Source organism: Epinephelus fuscoguttatus, linkage group LG14, assembly GCF_011397635.1.
Source record: "Epinephelus fuscoguttatus linkage group LG14, E.fuscoguttatus.final_Chr_v1".
Taxonomy (NCBI): Eukaryota; Metazoa; Chordata; class Actinopteri; order Perciformes; family Serranidae; genus Epinephelus; species Epinephelus fuscoguttatus.
Genome location: NC_064765.1, coordinates 11,844,879 through 11,865,204, shown reverse-complemented (window position 1 = coordinate 11,865,204; position 20,326 = coordinate 11,844,879). Strand labels below are relative to the sequence as shown.

Sequence of the window (20,326 nt, the reverse complement as noted above, 5' to 3'; positions counted from 1 at the left end):
TAAGGAGCTCTCAGACCTCAATGGCTCCTCACTTGTTGACATTTTCGGCCACTGTCCTTCTTTCATTTAGCTGCTAGCTGCTTTTTAAATCTTCGAGTGGTGGGTCACACACATAACATGTTATCAAAACATCACATTTTGTCCCATCCGTGGTCTAGTCCTGTTGGCTGCATCCACTGCGGCCTTAAAGGTGAGACCTGTCCCCCCATTCCATGATTGTACCTTTGATAAAGAATGGCGAGGTGGAATAACTGCACGACATTCCCATCTTGAACAGGCAGTATAAAATGGGCATTTACCTCGTTTTGTTAAGTGTCAGACAGAAGTCTGTCACCACATTGTGATTCTCTTGTTCGTGAAATACAGAAATAACTTCCTGTCATCACTATGAATTGAGTATGTAGAGTCTGTGTTCAATGATTCATTGTCAAGCTGTTGCCAATTAGGATGTGTCAAGCTTCATTTAGATACTTGTATATTCAGTGAGAAGACTCAGGCAGTTTTATCTCCTCAGGTATATGATGCAATTTAGTGTGGTAAAATAGATTTAATTGTCACTGTAGGGAGGTTTGTTTTGGATTTGATGCATCGCTGATCCTTCATAATTTTAAAAAAAAAAACTACACACACAGTACTGTTTCATATTTGAATCAGTTATCTTTTAATTGCAGGCTTGATGTTCATTCTCTCCCGTGCTAGGACAAAATAATGTCAGCAAAATATTATCAATAAAGATGAGTGTTGTTTTTTTTCTGTGTCTTTCAGTGGAAGACCTCATGCACCTGGCCTGCTCCAGTGTTTTGTGTGGAGGAGGCACCAACCAGGAGTTGGCCCACCATTGTCTGTACGAGTGCAAAGGGGACATATTGGTGAGCACAACAGAACAATTCATCTGTCGGATTGTAACACACACATTCACACCAACCTGTTTCCCTTTTAAAGACTGCATTGAACATCTAAAACCACTTTTAAAAAATGTTTTAAAGGCCCTGAAAACTTTCTGTAAGTGATGGGATGTTGCAGCATTTTCTACCAAAGTCAACTATGCTCTTCTCACTTGGGAAAAAAGGTGATGTCATGTACTTCAGTGCACCAATCAGGATTTAGCAACATGCATCATTTGGTCAAATCTTTTTTATTTTAAAGATTTATTTTTGGGAATTTTTGCAGCCTTGAAAAAGAATTTGAGGGATCTTTGATTTGAAGACGTAGCCTCCTTCAAATGTAGGATTTATTTAAGGATCCTTGCTTGACTTTGAGAAGCACCATTGGATGCCAGTGTTGTTTTTGTTTCTTAGCTCTTCAGGAGGAGGGTTTAAAAGAGCCAGGGTCTAAAATGGAATGTCTCAGACACAGGGTTAACACAGGCGTTACAGCACAAACAGTATGAGGAAAATTAAGTGCTTTTTTAACATTAAAGCATATAAACATCTTTAAGTAGAAACCTAAAATCCAAGTATGAGCCAGGAAATGAGAATAATTGGTCCCCTTTGATGTTATAGAGAAACACTAGTTTTCAGGGGCTTTAAAGAAGATTAAAAGAATAAAATTACAGTGGATGATAGTACTATTCAGCAGCAGTGGGTTTATTTCAGTCATAAATCATTTTTAGATTGAATATGAATCATTCTTTTAAAAGCACTGAGTTTCCTGTCTTGATTTAAAGATATTGTAAAGCCTTATGCACACTCCGCACATGATTAGATTCATGGTTTATATGGTTTCCATGGTCGTATTAATAGGAACCATGCACAGTCTTTGTTAGTGCACAGATGCACAACAAATAGAACGTTTATATGCACTTAAGTAACTGTAGGTTATTAATAACCTGATTTTTATCAGGTTTCTTGGCGCATAAACAAGAGGACTGGTTTCCTTACTCGGTGTATGGGGTTAATTAAAGCTGACACTGCTTTATTCTTCTGGTGAATCCTAATTTCTTGTGTTTTAAAGTCTTAACCTTGCTCTAACAGGACTTACACATAAAAGCAGATGCTCTAAGATAGTGGTGTTGTGATCCAAAATAACTAAATGCAAAGCTCAACTAGGACAAAAATGCATCTAAGTGTAGCTCCACATCTCACTAATACACTGAGCGTGTGTCAGGCTTGGTTTAATAAATGCAACGGGGAGGAGAGTAAAAGTCTGTTTACTGACGAGCTGCATGTAAACAAGAAGTTTACAGTACTCTGGTTGTTGCACGTACGTGTGTCACCTAACTTCCTGCTTTAACCTGCTATCTTCGACTAACCTTGTTTCTCGTGTGCATGTAAATGTAGTGACTGAATGCCTTCATGTGAACTGTCAATGATTACTGAGGAGAAGTGACTGATCTGTCCACTTTAAGTTTGCTCCGAAAGTGTTGCGGTGGCCTGAGATGACTGAGATAGTGAAATAGGTTGGTTATTTCGTCGGGGGCATGGTGTGGTGCCACTGTGTCGAGCAGAGGAGCTGCACACGCTGTCAGCGAGGTGTCACAAACCACAGGGTTGACTGAAGAGCTGAGATGATTCTGCCGCCTTTCCACTGCATGATATGACACGACAATACTCAACTCACTTTCTTTGGTTTTCCTGTAGAGAAAGTTGTGAATAGTACCTAGTTGTTTTTTTGGGTTGCACCTCAGTTGAGGTAAAGCGAGCTAACTAGAAACTAGAAGGTGGAGTTAAAGCACAGCAGACCACTAATTGGTCAGACAGAATCCTCAATAGCGTGACATGGGACGTTAAGCACAAACCCCAAACCTGATATTTATAACTAGCTACACTACAGCAATTAATTAATTAATTAACTTGACCCAGATTTTAAAAAAATGTCAGCCCACAAAACCTCACTGTGGTCAACTGACGATGTGCAGATGAAAACTTTGTCGATCAGCTCAGACTCCCGCCTTTACTGAGGTGGTACTTTCTGCAGGGGAAAGTGAAATAGAGAGAAGGACCTGGTACTAAAAGTGAGTCGAGTCGAGCTGAATCATGCAGTGGAAATGAGACATTCGTCAAGAAATGAACAGACATTAAATTAAACATCAACTTTTTTGATAATCGATCATTAGTTTAAGTAATTTTTCAAGCAAAAGTGCCAAAAAATTCTCGAGTTCCAGCTTCTCAAATCCTCTTTAATTTGTGTTATGTGTTAAATAACAGGATATCTTTGGGTTTGGGGCTGATTGTCAGACAAAACAAGACCTTGGGAGTTGTCACCCCAGGCTTTAGGAAACTGTGATGAGTATTTCTATTTCCTGACATTCTTAGACCAAAATTTCAATTGATTAAATCTGAAAAATAACCAGCAGATCAGTCAATGAAATGACACAAACAAATTACCAGATTATGGCAGCAATAGACCAGCAACTCCCATGTTTTGCAAGGTAAAGTTACTGTTTTTTTAAAGGAGTATGGTGGCTTTGAAGGGAGTGATATGTCTTCAGTTCCCCATTAGAAAGGGCTGTATGACGGCGAGATAAAGCTGTGAAAATATTGCACTCATTGTTGATAAGTACCTCATACAACCCAACATCAAAAAATTTGAAGTAACCATTTCATTTATTACTATTATTATTATTATCTGTGCTTGCTGCTCTAACCTATGTCACTGCCTTTGCTAACAGCTGAGAGGAAGTTCACATAAAAAAAAAAAACCTGGAAAAGAGCACATTATCATATTATGTATGATATACTCATTTCCCAGCTGTACTTGAAAGCATCTTGAGCAACCAGACAAAACATCTGTGTCATGAATATACCCGAAGAAAGTCAGAAAAAGTCAGAAATGTTCACAAGCTTGCAGTCACTCATAGCATCAGATGAAGTCATTGGTCAGATATGTGCTCCACCTATTCTGCAGCAGTGATGCATCCTGTGTCTCACAATGATTGCATCACAGTCAGACCACTAATTATATCAGGGCGAGTGCATCGTGCAGCGCAGATATCCTCTGTCCATCCCTGACCTTTGTATTAAACAGCCAACTCAAGCCATGCTCAAATAAAACACAGCATACTGTAATAAATCCTAGCTACTCAGTATGTTTAACAACAAAAGGAACAAGGTGCTCTGCACTGTTTGTGGTAATAAAGTTAAATAGTGGTCACTGTTGAATGCTATGAGGCAGCATCTGGAGTGGCTCTTTCCTGGTCATGTCACTCCCATTGAAATACAAACTGTAGAGGATACAGTCATGTTATTATTTAAGAGAAGCAGAGGGATGCTGGGAAATAAAAAGGAAAATGAAAGCTTATCTCATAAAAGCTTTGCTGCATAATTTATATGATCAGAATGATTATAATTAAGGCTGCAACCTACAATTATTTTCATAATTGATTATCATATAGTTCATACTTGGTCTGTCAGTTATTTTCTTGATTAATCAACCATTTCTAAATGAAAAAGATTCAGAGAAATTGATTCACGCCGTCATTTCAAGCCGCCTCGACTACTTTAACACACTTTTTACTGGTCTCCCAACAAACACCACTGAGAGACTTCAGCTCATTCAAAACTAAGCAGCTCTGCTATTAACCAGAACCAAGAGGAGAGAGCACATCAGGCCAGTATTACCTGCTCTGCACTGACTTCCTGTTACATTTAGATTCGATTTTAAGCTCCTCCTCCTTGTATACAAAGCCCTACATTGGCTGGGACCGTGCTACATTGCTAACTCCCTTGCTAACTATTTGCCTCCAAGAATACTGCGATCATCTGCTGCTGGTTTATTGGAGGTTCCAGCAAAAGCTGGAAGAAGATCAGGGATGCAGCCTTTGATAATTACGCCCCAAAGATATGGAGCACACTACCTATAGATATTAGGGAAGCTAGCTCCTTAAATATTTTTAATATTCACATTCTTCACTCTGCTGGCGTCCTGCTTCAGCGTTGTGGCTACCTGAATTATGAAATGATACTGTGCGCCTGTGAAATTGCACTCTGCTGTAAGCATCATAATTGCTGCTGTGCACTTCTGGATTGGCTAAAGTTACTTTCTGTTTGTTGTGGAAGATTTCAAGAATTGATAATTGCTTCTATATATTTTCACTTCTTTTCTTGCTGACCACTTCTGCCCTGTTCCTCTCTCTTGTTGCAGATGTGTGTGTCCTGCAGCTTACGCCGCACTTTCTCTTTACTGCTTCTTGGTCAAACATTTCTGTTGACCAATGCAAGAAATGCAGAAATCGAACCTGTTCTGAAAACTTAAATCATGGACAATGTGATTAACACAACATTAGGTTGTATTTATTCTTAAACGTGCGACAATATCAGACGAAAAATACAGACTTGGTGTGCAAAGGCCTCAAGTCACGTTGTTAACCCACAGACTATTTTTGTTTTTGTGTAAAGAAGAGTTCATTTATAACAGTAACTTACAGTGAATCTAGTAGATGAATTGTTGGACACAGGCCGAGAAAGACTCTTTAATTTCACAGAGAAAGCAGAAGCACATCACTTTGTCTTTACAGTGACTTTGACTGTGATCCTAAATCAATACTTCCATTATTAAAGATGCACAGGCTGGAGTTGCCTCGCAGAGCTGTCAGAGAGCTTTGTAGTAGTACTGGTGGAGATTTCAGGCCCTAGCGACCAACACTGGTCCAACGTTGTCAAGGAAACTACCGGGGGGGGGGGGTCGAAGCGCCCACTCTCTGCAGCAGCAGTCCGGCTCAAACGGCCGTCTTTCAACACTCAAACACAGTCAAGACTTTTTTTTTTTCTTCTCAAAGAGCACAGAGTTAATTCTTATTTTGACAATGCCACAGAGAGTCACACACTCAGGTTCCTGATACAGGCAGGAAAAATGAGAGCGATGGTTATCTCGCTCTGTGGTTACCTGCAAATGACTGGCTCATTGTTTGGCTAGGTGTGTTTTTATGGGTTTATAAAGCACAATTGGAGCCAAGAGTCGGCTCGCTGGCAGGAGTGACCTGTTGTATAAAGGCTCGTAACAACCACAGCTGTGCAGCTAATGTTGGTTCACTTTCAATCATTGGTAAAATGTTGTTTGTTTCTCAGGCTGCTCTGTCCCTGCTGATGCTGAGGAATCCAGTTTTCCCCAAATCTCATCATCTGGCAAACTATCACTACTCAGGTTAGTCATGTACAAAGAGCATTTATTCTGTATTTGTAATGAATTTAAACTGTTTTTAACTTGCCATGATAAATGGATCTGATAAATTTAGGCCTGTTATGAGTAGTTGATTAGCTGATTGACAGAAAGTGATAAACAGTCAATCCTTGCAGTCACAAGTGGATTATCAGTCACATAAAGCTGACTGAATTCTTAAACCAAGTTCAGACCAAAGATTCGCAACGAGAGGAGTTAAAGCAGACAACTACTTGCAACACTTTGCTCTGCAGCGTTCTAAAAACCAACACCAACGCAACTAGATGAGATGGTGTATCGTCTCTATGCAACAACTCTCTGTACGTCTGTTCTGATTTCCAGCTTTTCAGGCTTATTTTGTGGCTGAATATAATTTGTAGCTTCTTAAAATATAAATGAGGATAGTGATAGTGAGATACTGGCTACAGCTGCATTTGTAGTTTTGATGAAACAGCAAAAAAATATAAACAAAACGAGCATCAGATGGACTATTTTCATAATAAATACGCCACAATTATATAAGTAAACAGTGCTGGATAATCCGTCAATGAGAATGTGTGTGTCGGGGGGGGGGGGGGCTTGAGGTGACATCAGACGGCCAGTTCACACCGTTGCAACTTTTCTCTGCAGTGTTATGAAACAATTTGGTCTTGTTGCAAATCTGTGGTCTGAACTGGGCTTTATGTCATAATTTTTGGCGTCCAGCTGATATTCACACGCTCAAAACAAATGCTCACAATTAGTTGAAAATCCTGTTTTTTAGCTGAGGTGAATTTTAAATTGTGTGTGTGTTTTTTGGTTCATAATTATGAGTGTGTCAACAACCAGTGGTGGAAGAAGTATTCAGATCCTTTACTGAATTAAAGGTACTAAAAGACTTTGAATACTCCACTACAGGTAAAAGGGCTGCATTCAAAACCTTACTTAAGTAAGAGTATATAAGTAAATTTATCAGCAAAATGTACTTAAACTATGAAAAGTAAAGTACTCATTGTGGAGTAAAATGTTCCCTGTTAGTGTTTTACTATTATATATGATGATGCTTTGGGATTAATATTACTGCTGTAGGTGTTTAAGGTTGTGATAATCTTATCTCCTTTACATACAGTTGGGTAGTTTAATCAACGGCAATACATCATATTCTATGAGATCATCATATGTTTGTTGTATAGCTCTCTTATAAAGATGTCATATATCTAAAGAGTTAACTTTTCATGGTCTCAGTAAAACAGCCCTGTTCTCAGCTTTGTGATGATGCATCTTCCATCTGATGAAAGAGGGTTTTAAAGCGTTTATTTAGGTTAAAGAGGCAGCTCAACCCAAAATCAAACCTGTAGTGCTACTTATCAGTTTAGATTGCTTTCACCGAGTGTTGGACATATCAGCTGTAGAGATGTCTGCCTTCTCTCTGATATAATGGAACTAGATGGCACTCAGCTTGTGGTGCTGAAAGTGCCAAAAAATACATTTGAAAAACTCAACAGCAATGTCTCTTTTCAGAAATCATGACCCAGTTACTCAAGATAATCCACAGACCTTGTGAGCAGTTTGATATCCACACTCGCCAACAGTATCACCATGCAGAAGGAAGCACGCATGTACTCAGAGACGAGAGCCTGAGCTGTAATATTAGCTAGCTCAGTGGTGCTAGGTGAGCTAGCAGTAGATGCACACTTCCTTCTGCGCAGTGATTCAGTTGGCAGTTGTAGCTCAGTAGAGAGAAAATTGTTCCTACATAAAACTGCTCACAACAAGGTCTGTAGATTATCTTGGGTAAGTGGGTCACGACTTCTGGAAAGAGACAATGCTGTTGAGTTCTTCAAACCACAAGAGAGGAGACAGAGCAGACAACTCTTCAGCTGACATTTGCAACACTCAGCAGCTCACACCATAACAACCTAGACTGATAAACAGCACTACAGGTAAGAGGAAAAATATGTTTTTATGATCTCGGGGTGAACTGTTTCTTTAGGTACAGTTTTTGAGTAAAATGAACTTAGTTAAATGAGTTAAATTCCACCGCTGTCAACAACCTTCTTTCTTTAAACCATCTAACATTGACTTTCTAAGGCCTTGACTCAGAGCAGTGGCAGCTGCACTAGTGAGAGTGTGAGGGTTGTTGTGGGTGGGGGTAGTGGGTGACTGTGGAGGATTGTCAGGGTCAACACGATGAGGGAAGGAGGGGAGTAGGGGGGTTTACAGCATGTGGTTAATCCCAAGCAGAAGACAGGAGAGCCATTGTTTATCGAGCGATTTGAGTGTGTGTGTGTGTGTGTGTGTGTGTGTGTGTGTGTGTGTGTGTGTGTGTGTGTGTGTCGTGTGGTTTTAGGGTGGGGGGTGGGATTGAACTTGTCAGGATCTGCACACATTCAGTGTGTAGTCTGGAAGGAGATAGTTGTTGAGTGTTTTTAAATGTCTCTGTCTCTCAGGATCAGACAGCTGGTCCACAGCTGAGAGACGCCAGTTCAACAAAGGCATCGCTGCGTATAAGAAGGACTTCTTCATGGTGCAGAAGCAGGTATGTTGTGGTTTAAGGCACAAGAGCAGGAAAATAAAAAGTCTCCACTCTGGTCTCCAGGCCTCACAGTAGCTGTGGGCTGATAAACCTTCTGAAAGACAATATAATGTGTGCACACAATATTTTCCCTGACAATGGGTGGGCGAGGGAAAGGAAGTACAGTCATTGTGAAACAATGTTTCCTCCTTGTTTAATTATTTACAGTGTCGCAGTCAATTATGGCTTTTCCTCAAGACTGGAAACTATTTGATTTTCTTGTCTAAACCGATTCAAGCGCGAGGCCAAATTATGTCAGTTTGAGATTTTTACAGTTTTCATTGGCCACACCATCAGACTGAAGGCTTTTAAATTTGATTCAGGCTTTTGTTGTGTTGTCTTTGCTGCAGTGAAGCTTCTCAAAACAATTGCATTATCTAAAGAAGGAGATTTTTGTCAGGGGTAAAAAGGAAACAAAAAGAGCAGAAGCTGAGGTTTCTCTTTCCTGTCATGACTGTGTTTTTTTTCTGCTTAGCAGCTCCAAAATGCATTCAGAAATTACCTTCTTGGGCACCCCATAGGTCACGTGGGAGAGCGTGTGCCCGTGTAAAAAAGGCTGAGTCCTTATTGCAGAACCCCAGGTTTGAATCTGACCCACGGTCCTTGGCTGCACGTTGCCCCCTTCTCTGTCTGCCTTATGATCAAATAAAGGCCAAAAAAGTCCTTAAAAAAGAGCTTATGTGCTTAATAACATGCGATGACATTTAAAAATGAGAAGGAAGTTAAACGTCCATTAAAAAGAGTGTGTGTGTTTGGGTCACAGGTGACTACAAAGTCAGTGGCGCAGTGTGTGGAGTTTTACTACACCTACAAGAAACACGTCAAGATCGGCCGCAACGGGACGCTGATCTACGGCGAGACGGAACCTCTGGAGAACAAGACTGTTGAGGAGGAGACAGACCACAAGGTTAGTGACACGCCATGTTTGAAGGTAGACTCTGCGGGAATTGTTGGTCAGTGTTTGTAGACTGTGTCAATAGCAAAAGTGAAAGTGAAAGCCAACCGCAGATTGGTGTTTTAGCTTGTTAAATTTCCATTTTTTGGCACTGTGTCTGCAATTCTTGTAGCTTTCTCTTGGATGCATGCTGCTAACAGTCTGGCACCTGGTAGCTGCATTTTTATAAAGCTCTGCTGCATGAAGGGTTGCAGCGATATGCCAGTTTCAAGGTATACCTGTACCTATAAATCCAGGCAGAGGGCAGAGTCTCTGCAGATAAATACACCACCACACACTTATGCATAGTATATCTTAAATATCTCTACTTCAGTAACAGATATGTGTTGTTATTGATGTATAGACAAAAGCTAAAACATAACAAACCAAGACTCTGATATGAAGTAAAACAAACTTGTAAAACACAGCTGCACCCCAGAAAGAACCATAGGACATTTTGAGTATTGGTTTTAAATGATTTTACTAAGAACAGTTTCTAAGTTTCTGCAGAAGTGTTTCAGAAGCATTGTCTCAACTAAGCAGCAACTGTCACACTGATCTGGTTAAAATGACGGTTGGACCGCAGGGTGATCTGATTAAACATGAAACAGCAGAGTTTTATTTAGATGTGAAACTGCAGAGGGTTAGTTCAGAAATAAACACAGCTCAGAATATCTTCATTGACCACTTGGGTCTTAAAATGAAGTGTGTGAGCGGCTGCAGCTCAGAGCGTTAATAGTAGATGCAGAGATTAATTTTATCTACCGAAACATTCCATGTGCAGCTTTGGTGGTTGTGATAGTGACCGTGCAAAGCTACATGCATGTATAGTCAGTGTATATCCACAACAGAGCGTTATGGCAAGGCAAGGCAAGTTTATTTGTAGAGCACAAATCGTACACAAAGTAATTCAAAGTGCTTTACAGAACAAGAAAATGCATTAAAATCACAATACAAAATAAAAACATAAATAATCATTATAAAATGAACTTTAAAAGAGAAGTCACACCTTGCTGTTTATGTCTCACACTTTTCTTCCTCTGGCCCACAGGGCTCTCACAGGTTAGAGCCACAGAGGGAGGAGGACAGTAGGAAGTGGGAAGGGTCAGCTGACAGGAAACCGGATGTCGGCCCCACCAGGGTGACACACACGTTGCAGTCCTCTGAGAATGTAAGTGTGAAATTAATTCTCAGTTGTGCATGGGAAAAGGAAGAGAAATGATAGAAGTAGATAAGAGGATGAATGGATATCCTCCTTGGAGAGACTTTTCCCGTAAAGATGGCATCAAAGGATATGATTTCATTCAATAACCCAAAACATTGCTGTTTGGTACTTTCCAAAATTAACCAACTCCCAGTGTCATTTATCATTCCCATAATGTGATTCATATTGCTATTGAATTATGTGTCAAAATAATCGCAATATGATTTTGCATATTGTGCAGCCCTAGTTTTTTTAGACAGTGTCTTCTAAATTTTTTTAAAAATATTTCTATTGCAATAAAATGTCCTTTTCTCCATGTTTGCTTGTTAACTGTGTTGGCCCAAAATATAAGATTATTCCCCATTTCCAGCACCTATATTGGGAAAAACTCTTAAGACTGGTCCAGTTGGGAAAGTTTCCCCAAGATACTGATAGTTAAAAAGATCATCCTCATCCTTGAAGCCTTTTCTCTCATAAAAGTGAAACATAAATACTTTAGCTGTGTTCGAAATCACACACTAACATACGGTTCATACTAACTATGAAATTAAATTGAGAACATGGTGTATGAAACTACAAACATCCTGGATCAGGTTTATTCTGACGCTTGAGAGAGTTTTAGGTTACAAGATCCCAAGGCACCCACAGATTGTGTTTGTGGGATTAATACCTAAGGACATTATTCATAAGAAGGACACTTAACTGTGGCCATCTTTAGGAACTAGCTGAAAGGTGACCCTCTGAATCCAGGACAGTAGCTGGACATTGTAGAGGAACTATAGTCCATGGAAAAACTGACCTTTCACCTGACGACTCAAGCAAGGACATGTGTAACGCCGTAATGAATGAAGTCATTCATCCTTTTATTTCATTAATTTTCTGTAACTACTTATCCTGTTGGGAGTCTCAGAGGGAGCTGGAGCCTATCCCAGCTGACACTGGGTGAGAGGCGGGGTACACCCTGGACAGGTCACCAGACTATCACAGGGCTGACACATAGAGACAGACAACCATTCACACTCACATTCACACCTACGGACAATTTAGAGTCACCAGTTAACCTGCATGTCTTTGGACTGTGGGAGGAAGCGGGAGTACCTGGAGAAAACCCACGCTGACACAGGGAGAACACTACTCCGCACAGAAGGCGCTTGCTGGGTCAGACCAGCCGTCAGTCATGTGATACAGTCATGTTGCTCGAGTATACTCCAGTAGGAACAGTCAGTTGGTAATAGCTTCCTCACCATTCGTTTAGTGGGCAGTATGCAGAACATACAGTTTGAACATGTAGTTGGCAGAACGTTGGTATGTGCTTCCAAACACAGCTTGTGTGTTTGTCATGTGCAGCTAACACTTCATCCTTTTTATGAGTCACATTCTCACACACACGCTCCTATCAGGTTGTTAAAGTGATCAAAATGATTTTCACTCTCTGCTCACATGTTTCTACTTCGCTTTTTTCACACTCCTCATCATGACAGTCAGTGGCAGCTTGACAAATCATTTGGTTGCTAGTCTGTTTATGTGGCAGCAAAACCCATCACTCTGACCAGCACAAAGCTTTAACTTTGCTTCCTGAGCACTTTTAAAACATGCTAGCCGAGCTCCTTTATGCCAACAAACTGCCCATAATGCAACACTCCTAGAGCCAGTGCACTGTGTTTGAAAAATAATTCGTTTTAGTGAAAAGATAAATGTCCTTGAATGTAGTACAACCACTACTTTTTTCAAGTGTAAACATACAATGATGATAAACACAGAAGTAGGTCAGTACTCCAGAGGGATTACTGTTATTGTTGTAAGTGTTGCATTAATTAGTACGGTGTTGGTTAGATAATTACCATTTTGTATATTGTTGCTTATTAATGCAGAAGTGTAATTTCTCAAATTATTGAAAGTACTGTGATCAGTTTTTCCCCCCAATATTCTGTACTATTATTATTTGTTTGCACATGAACTATGATGAGGGATTTGATAGTTACACACAGAGATTCACACACATACCTACACACTCACACCTATACGTACTCAGATGTACATGGGTTTAAACAAAAGCCTGTTCAGGTGATACACTGTAAGCTAATACAGGAACATCCTCTGCATGTTCCTGCTTAGAAACCTCAGTTGGCCTCGTCAGACTTCGACACATTTGTCCTTTTGAACTCTTCCTGTCTTCTGCTATGTGACCTGATGTTGCATTTGCTGCCCCCTGCTGGATATTTGAGAGGCGACAACCTGGCTGATGTCCATCTCTCTGGATTGTGTAACCCCATTATGTCTGTCTGCAAACAATGACTCGACAAGAAATCTTTATCTGCGTTATTTATGTTGCATTTCAGCGTTTAGGGCACGTAATGAGCTGTAGGGAAAAGTGCCGTGTGTGTTTTTGTGTGTCAGTGTGTGTGTGTTAGCTGGCGCACTGTAATATTATCCCACTTTAAAGGAGCTCATAAAGCAGCTTCAAGCTCATTATTTTTTCCGAATTGCTCAAAGTGACTGTGTCTTTGATGTTAACGACACCTCTCACATGTTACTGTGTGTGTGCAGCCCGGGACCGTCCTGATCATGAAAGGCCAGGAGGACGTGGCGAGGGACCAGCCGCTGTCTCGAGTCATCCACCCCCCTCACCCACCCCCTCCCAGCTCCAAATCCCGCTACGACGGCAATGCACGCCGGACCAGCCCTTCAACGGGCAACAAAGGCACAGCTGGTCAGGAGGGAGAGTTCCCCTGCAAGAAATGCGGCAGGTGAGTGATCAGAAATACCCCATCAGTCACTGCTGCTGCTGAGATGGAGACGTTGGCACGGCTCTGTTTACTTATGCAAAGCCGGACAGCAGCAGTTACATAAGTGGTCTCACTGTGAACCAGCTCGATCTGAAATGCTACATTTCTGCAGGAAATATTGCCGCTGCTATTGCCCACTTGGATTCCCTGTTGGTAAATAGAGGCAAGTGTCTGGTGGTGTTTGAAAGAATCAAACCATCCTGTCATGCTCTGATTAAATAACAGCCCGTCCTCTGGCAACACCGGGCCTGTTATTGCCAACTGTGTCCTAGCAACTGAAACACAGAGTAGATTCTGCACATCGCGCCTCTCGTCAATGCAACTCTACTTGGTGACTTGACAAGAGCTTCACTCAGCCTTTAAATACTCACCCCACTCAATGTGCGCCTGTTATAGATAATTCACCACTCCAGAGTCGGATGATTTATGTTTACAGGGAATTCAGCCGGGCTTATTAGACAATTACACTCATGGTATCATGTGGCTGCACTTTTCATGCAGCCAAAGATAAGGGCTGCAACTAAAGATGATTTACGTTGTTGATTAATCTGAAGATTATTTTCTCGATTAATCAATTGGCTGTTTCGTCTATAAAATGTTGATCAGAGCTCAAGATGACGTCCTCAAATGTCTTGTTTTGTCCACACCCCAAAGATATTCTATTTACTGTCATACAGGAGTAGAGAAACCAGATAATATTGTTACTTAAGAAGCTAAAATCTGAGAAATTTGACCTATATTCTTTCTCAAAAAATTACCCCAAGTGAATATTTGATTTTCAAATTCATTGGTGATTAATTTAACAGTTCCCAAGTAATCGACTAACGTTGCAGCTCTACTAAAGACCACTGCTGTGTCACATGCTGTGATATTCATCGTTCTGACATGGCCATTTATTACTTCATTTTTCATATATTGTACCAGACTTTTTGAAGAAAGACCAAGGGAGTGAGTCAAAGATTCAACTCATTAGTCGAAGACCACTCAGCCAACTGAGATTCTTCAAGTTTAGCAGTGAAAATAAAATGCAAAAATTACCATCTTAGTAAAATTGCAACTCATAGCATGTCAAAACAATTGCAATATGATTTTTTATTTGTTGTTTTTCTGACGGTCAGTGTATTTCTCAGGATGTTTTCGGCCCCCAGATTTAGCTGCAAAGTGAACACTCCTCGCTTTCATGCTGCTCTCTGGTACAGCGGTGTGAGTCTGAGGCACCTGCATTTGCCCACTCAGGCTCCAAGATAACGTTATATTCTGCCAGCTTAGAAGTGGTTAATTTACAGCTCGCAGTAGCTTAATATACAGCAATCAGCATGTATTAGAGGGCTAACTTGGCTTGTTTACTAAAATACGTGAATGTCCCATTGAACCCTGTTCAAGAGTCTTAAACTTAATGAAATAAAAAAAGGAATGAATAGTCAAATATTGATACTGATTGACTGATATAATTCTGAGTTGGATACAGCCCTACCTTCAGAAACACACATACTGTTTTGCTCATCTTGGCACCTAATTAAGACCTGAATATCATTGTGACATTTCATAATGAAGGAGGCGCTTAGTTTCTTCAGGTCATATATTTTGTGCTTTTTATCCACCTTTTGGAATACTAAATTACCTGATTTTTGACTTCTGAAATTAGTCACCCAGTCAAGCCTCCTTTTTTTGTACTCACTACAGCTATTTTATAGTCTTTGTACCTTTGCTTTTTAATTTTTTAAAAAATTTTTTTACCACCAGCGCTGCTCTTTTTTCCTTTCAGATATGAATCTCATAACATAAATGTCTGACCAAGTAGTGTAAAATTGACTCTTCCAACATGGCACAAGTCTGAATGTTGTCAGATTAACATCCACAGCAGCACGAAGGTTAAATATACAAGAACAGATAAAATGTATGCCCTCTCTTTAAGAGCTTTGTAATAGTTACATCCTTCAATTGTCAGAAAATACTTCAACAAACTGACTGTGGAGAACCACATGTATGTAAAAAATGTTATTCTTTTTTGGCCTTGTTGTGCAGGGCACCAAAAAAACAACCTGATATAACCCCAGTAATTATCAGACCTGCCGTCTCCTTCCTGATATATTAAATTTTCTTCCATGCCAACTGCCTAGAGTAAACTGCTATCCAATAAAATGCTTTAGATACATCTGGTGAGCAGTTAAGAATGATGTGAGAGTCCCAGTGGAACATCTTGTCATTTTATGCCTGTGCATTGTTGGACATAAAATAAGCAGTAAAATTCCCCATCTAAAAATCTTTAAACTGATGAAAAGAGTGAGAAGCGTGAAAAGCTTCCTGTGCGCCCACTGTGGTCATAAATTAATTATTAATTCTCCAACAGTTTAAAAGTTTTCAGTCATTGAAGCAGCCTGTGAAAGAACAGAGAAGTTTTCATTAGGGCTGCACGATATAAAGAAAACATGTGATTGTCTTCAACTATAACTCAAACAATTGAACAAAATTAAAGGCGTGTCCCAAATATAGGCCTGTTGATTTCAGTGATTTAAGCAAATAATAGCCCGGGCTATTAATTGAATGTTTAGGGTATGTCTGAATGACAAAATCCTACAACTTCACCAGCCTGATGAAGCCAGCAGTGTCACATACACCTTTTCAAGCAATAAGCTCCTTCTTCTCTTCCTGCAGGATTTTCTACAAGGTGAAGAGCCGCAGCGCCCACATGAAGAGCCACGCCGAGCAGGAGAAGAAGGCCGCAGCTCTGCGACAGAAGGAGGCCGAGGAACGGGCGGCAGCAAAAGCAGCCGCTGAGGCCGCCGCTGTTCTTGCTGCTCGGCAGCAGAACGGGACGCGGCAGGTAGGCGGGGACAGCACCAATGACGACTCGTCGGACGGTGAGGACGAGGACGATGAGGACTGGCAGTAAAAAAAAAAGGCCGCACACACTGACTGCAGCGCGCAGCGTGGCTTCACTCTCTGAGACGGGAGATTCAAAAATTCAACAAAAAAAGAAAGAAAGAGGAATCCCTCCTGTGAACTTTGTGTACATTTTGTGGAACAAAACTTCCGTTGCTTGGCACATTCAGGGACAGATTTACTCCCGTGTATGTGTTTGTGAATGTGTGGACTGAGTGTGTGTGTGTGTGTCGATGATGAGTGCGTATGTGCTTTCCAGAGCTCACCACGCCCCCTTTACTCTGCTTGAAAAGCTTTTCAAGAGTTACCTCTCTTGGTCACAGGGCTCGATCAAATCAAAGCCATGCCGCCTCTCTTGGCGCCCTCCTGCTCTCCACGCCAGGCCGCGGCCTTCCTCAGCACTTCGAGATTCGCCTTGTTTCGTTCGACTGGGCGAGGAACTCGTTGGACCCTCTTTTTTTCTCCTGATGAGCCGCAGCACGTGCTTGCTTCAGCTGCATCCCAACTGGATGAAGTTTTGGCGATGTGGACACTGAAATCTGACAGCTGGGAGATTGCAGCAAACGAACGCAGGGTAGTGCTGTTCTGTTGGTTCCACCACTCTACGACGGACAGACTGATGGATGGCATGTGCAAACTGTTGCCTTTGTTTTCGCCGCTCTTCTGCACTCAAGGCTGCCAAAAGCTTTCTCAGACGCATGATGTGCTCCAAGTGGGTTCCCTCTCTTTCTGTGAGCGTTGTTCATTTGGGCTTTAGTTCTGTGAATCCCCCCCTTCAGCCCTCGTCACTTTTTATAGTTCCCAGTTCGTTCCTCACTGTCGATGCCTTGGATGTTTTGATGCTTTTTATCTTGAAATGACAATCAATTTTACACTGTTGTTGTTTTTGTTTTTTATAAATATATATATACAGGTAAACGTTACTTTTTCTGCCTGTGTCGCTATCTATGGTTGTTGTTTCTGTGAATATTCTTGTTGATGATTATTAATATTATTATTATATCTTGGTTTTGGCTGCAATTTCCGTACTTGTCCATAGCTTTCTTTTTCTTCCTTTTTTTTATTTAAACAAAAACAAAAATAATGCTACTTGCTGCCTGTTTATAACTGTGAGATTTTTTTTTTTTTTTTTTTGGAAGCCAGAAATGAAGAAAAGGCAGAAACGTATGTGCAATAGAACAAGTTGAAACCACCCCAACCCCCACCCCTTGTTACCAGAGCATCCGAGCCCCTCCTCCCCTGTTATGCTTACAACTGGCTGCTCTGGATGCCTCGCTGTCAACCCTGTAACTGATAGGAGGTACTGACTCAGACTGTTGAAACCCGCAGGTCTCCATAGATACACATAACTAAGTGGGAAAGACAACAAACAGTACAAACAAACTGGAGACACATTTTGGAATCAGATACCGATGTTTACGACGTGTTTACTACCAAGAAATTTTAGCCAAAGTGAATAATTTGCTGATACAAACAAACATCAAGTTTACTGTAAACCAAGCTTCACCCAGATTATTCAGGTTTTAACAGGAAGTTTTGAACATCGACATGAGACACAGATATCAAAATCAATAACATATCCCCTTCTTACTGAGACGTTTCAGCTAGAAGTTATGTTTTACACTTTCCACAGACTTGTTTTTAAATTATTTTCAGTAAGTCATTTACAGGTGCATTATTTACTGTAGACTTAACTAAACCCAGATTATTCAGGTTTAAACAGGAGATTTTGAATGCGGATATAAAAACTTTACATTGTCCTCCCTCTTTAGAACCAGATAACTGTAAAATGTCATTTAATTATTTACTGTCATCAAAAAACAGGTGTTAGGAGAAGCAGAGGCATACGTTACTGTAAACCAAATTTAATGCAGTTCTTGAGGGTTTAACTGGAGATTTTGAAAGTTGACATAAGACACATTTTCCCTTTTTTTTCCAGAATCAAATAACACCTATAACATATCCCCTTTACTCAGACATTTCAGCTAGAGCTTTTGTTTTACACTCTCCACAGACTAGTTGATTTTAACTTACTTTCTGTGAGTTATTTACAAACAGGTATAAAGAGAATTAGGTGCATTATTTACTGTAAACTAAACTTAACCCAGATTAATTAGGTTTTAACGGGAGATAATTGAATGCCGACATAAGAACCACATATCACGGTTAAATATCGAATTATTAATATATCAAATTATTTACTACCGTCAACTGCTGCCTTTCTTTTATGAACCAGACATCATCCTTTCCAATATATGCTGTCTCCAGACATTTCTTTCTTTTTTTTTTTTACACTTTCCACAGACTATAAATAGTTGCTAAGTTATTTACTGTCATCAACATGCATGCATTAACACAAGTATATGATTTTTTTTTTTTACTGTAAAGGAACTTTATTGAAGGGTATTTTAAATTAAACACAAGACATACACTTAATTTATTTTTAGAACCAGACATTTCAGCTTGATGTTTTTGTCCTCCTGTAGACCGTAAATATGTCAGTAAATAATTTACTGCCATAAAAAACAGGTATTAAGAGAGGTAGAAGCATACGTTACGGTAAACTAAACTCAATGCAGTTTTTCAGACATTTCAGCTTTTGTTTTACACTTTCCGCAGAATATAAATATGTTGCTAAGTTATTTACTGTCATCAACATGTGTGCATTAACAGAGATAGGCATTTTTTTTTTTTTTTGCGTAAATTCAACACAAGACATGCACTTTATTTTTAGAATCAGACATCACTTTCTACTTAGACATTTCAGCTTGATATTTTTGTCCTCCTGTAGACAGCAAATATATATCAGTAAATAATGTAGCATCAGCAACAAACATGCATTACGAGATGTAGAAGCATTCTTTACTGTGAACCAAACCTAACCCGGATTTTTAGGGTTTTAATGAGAGATTTTAAATGCTGACATGATACATACTTTTCCTTTTTAGAACCCGATATCAGCAGCTGTAATATATCCTCTCTCCTTGGACATTTAAATTTGATTTTGACGTCCTGTAAACTGTAAATATGTCAGCAAACTATTTGCTGTTATCACCAAACATGCATTACAAGTAGAAGCATTCTTTACTGTGAGCCAAACTTAACAGATTTTTTAGGGATTTAACTGAATTTGAATGCTGACATGATGCATACTTTTCCTGTTTAGAACCCCCTATCAACATTTCAGTTTGACTTTTTTTTTTTAACACTTCCTGTAGACTATAAATATGGCAATAAATTACTGTAAATTATTAATTTATTGTCATCAACAAACATGCATTAAAAAGACAGGAGCATTCTTTTATACAAACCATACTCATCTCAGATTTTACAGGTTTTTCTACAGGATTCTAAATGTTGTTATGACGCTTATATTTTCACACTTAAGTCCCTGTTTGCTGATATTTGGTGGCTCTAAATTGAAACTTGTAATGCCAGAAACATCAGGGGAATTGATTCCTTCATGTGTCTCAAACTGTGTTTTAGATCATTGTGACACTTGCACGCTCTGTTAAAACTGTGACCACGTGGATCAGCAGTTTACTTAAGGGCAGCGTGACACAGCTCACAAATGCATTAGGAAAACTTTAATAATTTAATTGGAAAAAATATGCAAATGTAGTAAAATTTCAAATGCAGATAGTGGTGGTTAGGAAAGAATTCAGAGCTCAGTATTTCCCTGTGTCTGACTCTAACATGTGTATCTATGGCTGACTTTATTTCTGTTTACCTTGTTGCTGATAGCAGGCACTGAATTGGACTATGGAAACGGCATGTTTTGATCTGTCTATCTCTACATATCTCGACGTTAAGCCCTTCGGCCCGGAGCCAGCTTCTGTTGCTGTAGCAACAAATGGGTTAAAGGGTTA

At 40.0% G+C, this 20,326-nt stretch overlaps 1 protein-coding gene across 3 annotated transcripts in view; it reads left to right on the top strand.

The window, feature by feature from the left end:
* Positions 1 to 18,748, top strand: part of mideasb (mitotic deacetylase associated SANT domain protein b) — a 36,200-nt gene extending 17,452 nt beyond the window's left edge. For all 3 annotated transcript variants that reach the window (XM_049597185.1, XM_049597186.1, XM_049597184.1), the window contains exons 7-13: positions 766 to 869; positions 6,006 to 6,081; positions 8,526 to 8,614; positions 9,414 to 9,557; positions 10,636 to 10,755; positions 13,336 to 13,535; positions 16,230 to 18,748. In XM_049597185.1, the coding sequence (XP_049453142.1) occupies positions 766 to 869; positions 6,006 to 6,081; positions 8,526 to 8,614; positions 9,414 to 9,557; positions 10,636 to 10,755; positions 13,336 to 13,535; positions 16,230 to 16,467 (971 nt within the window). In that variant the 3' untranslated portion in view covers positions 16,468 to 18,748. The remainder of the gene's footprint in view (positions 1 to 765; positions 870 to 6,005; positions 6,082 to 8,525; positions 8,615 to 9,413; positions 9,558 to 10,635; positions 10,756 to 13,335; positions 13,536 to 16,229) is intronic.
* Positions 18,749 to 20,326: the final 1,578 nt, after the last annotated feature.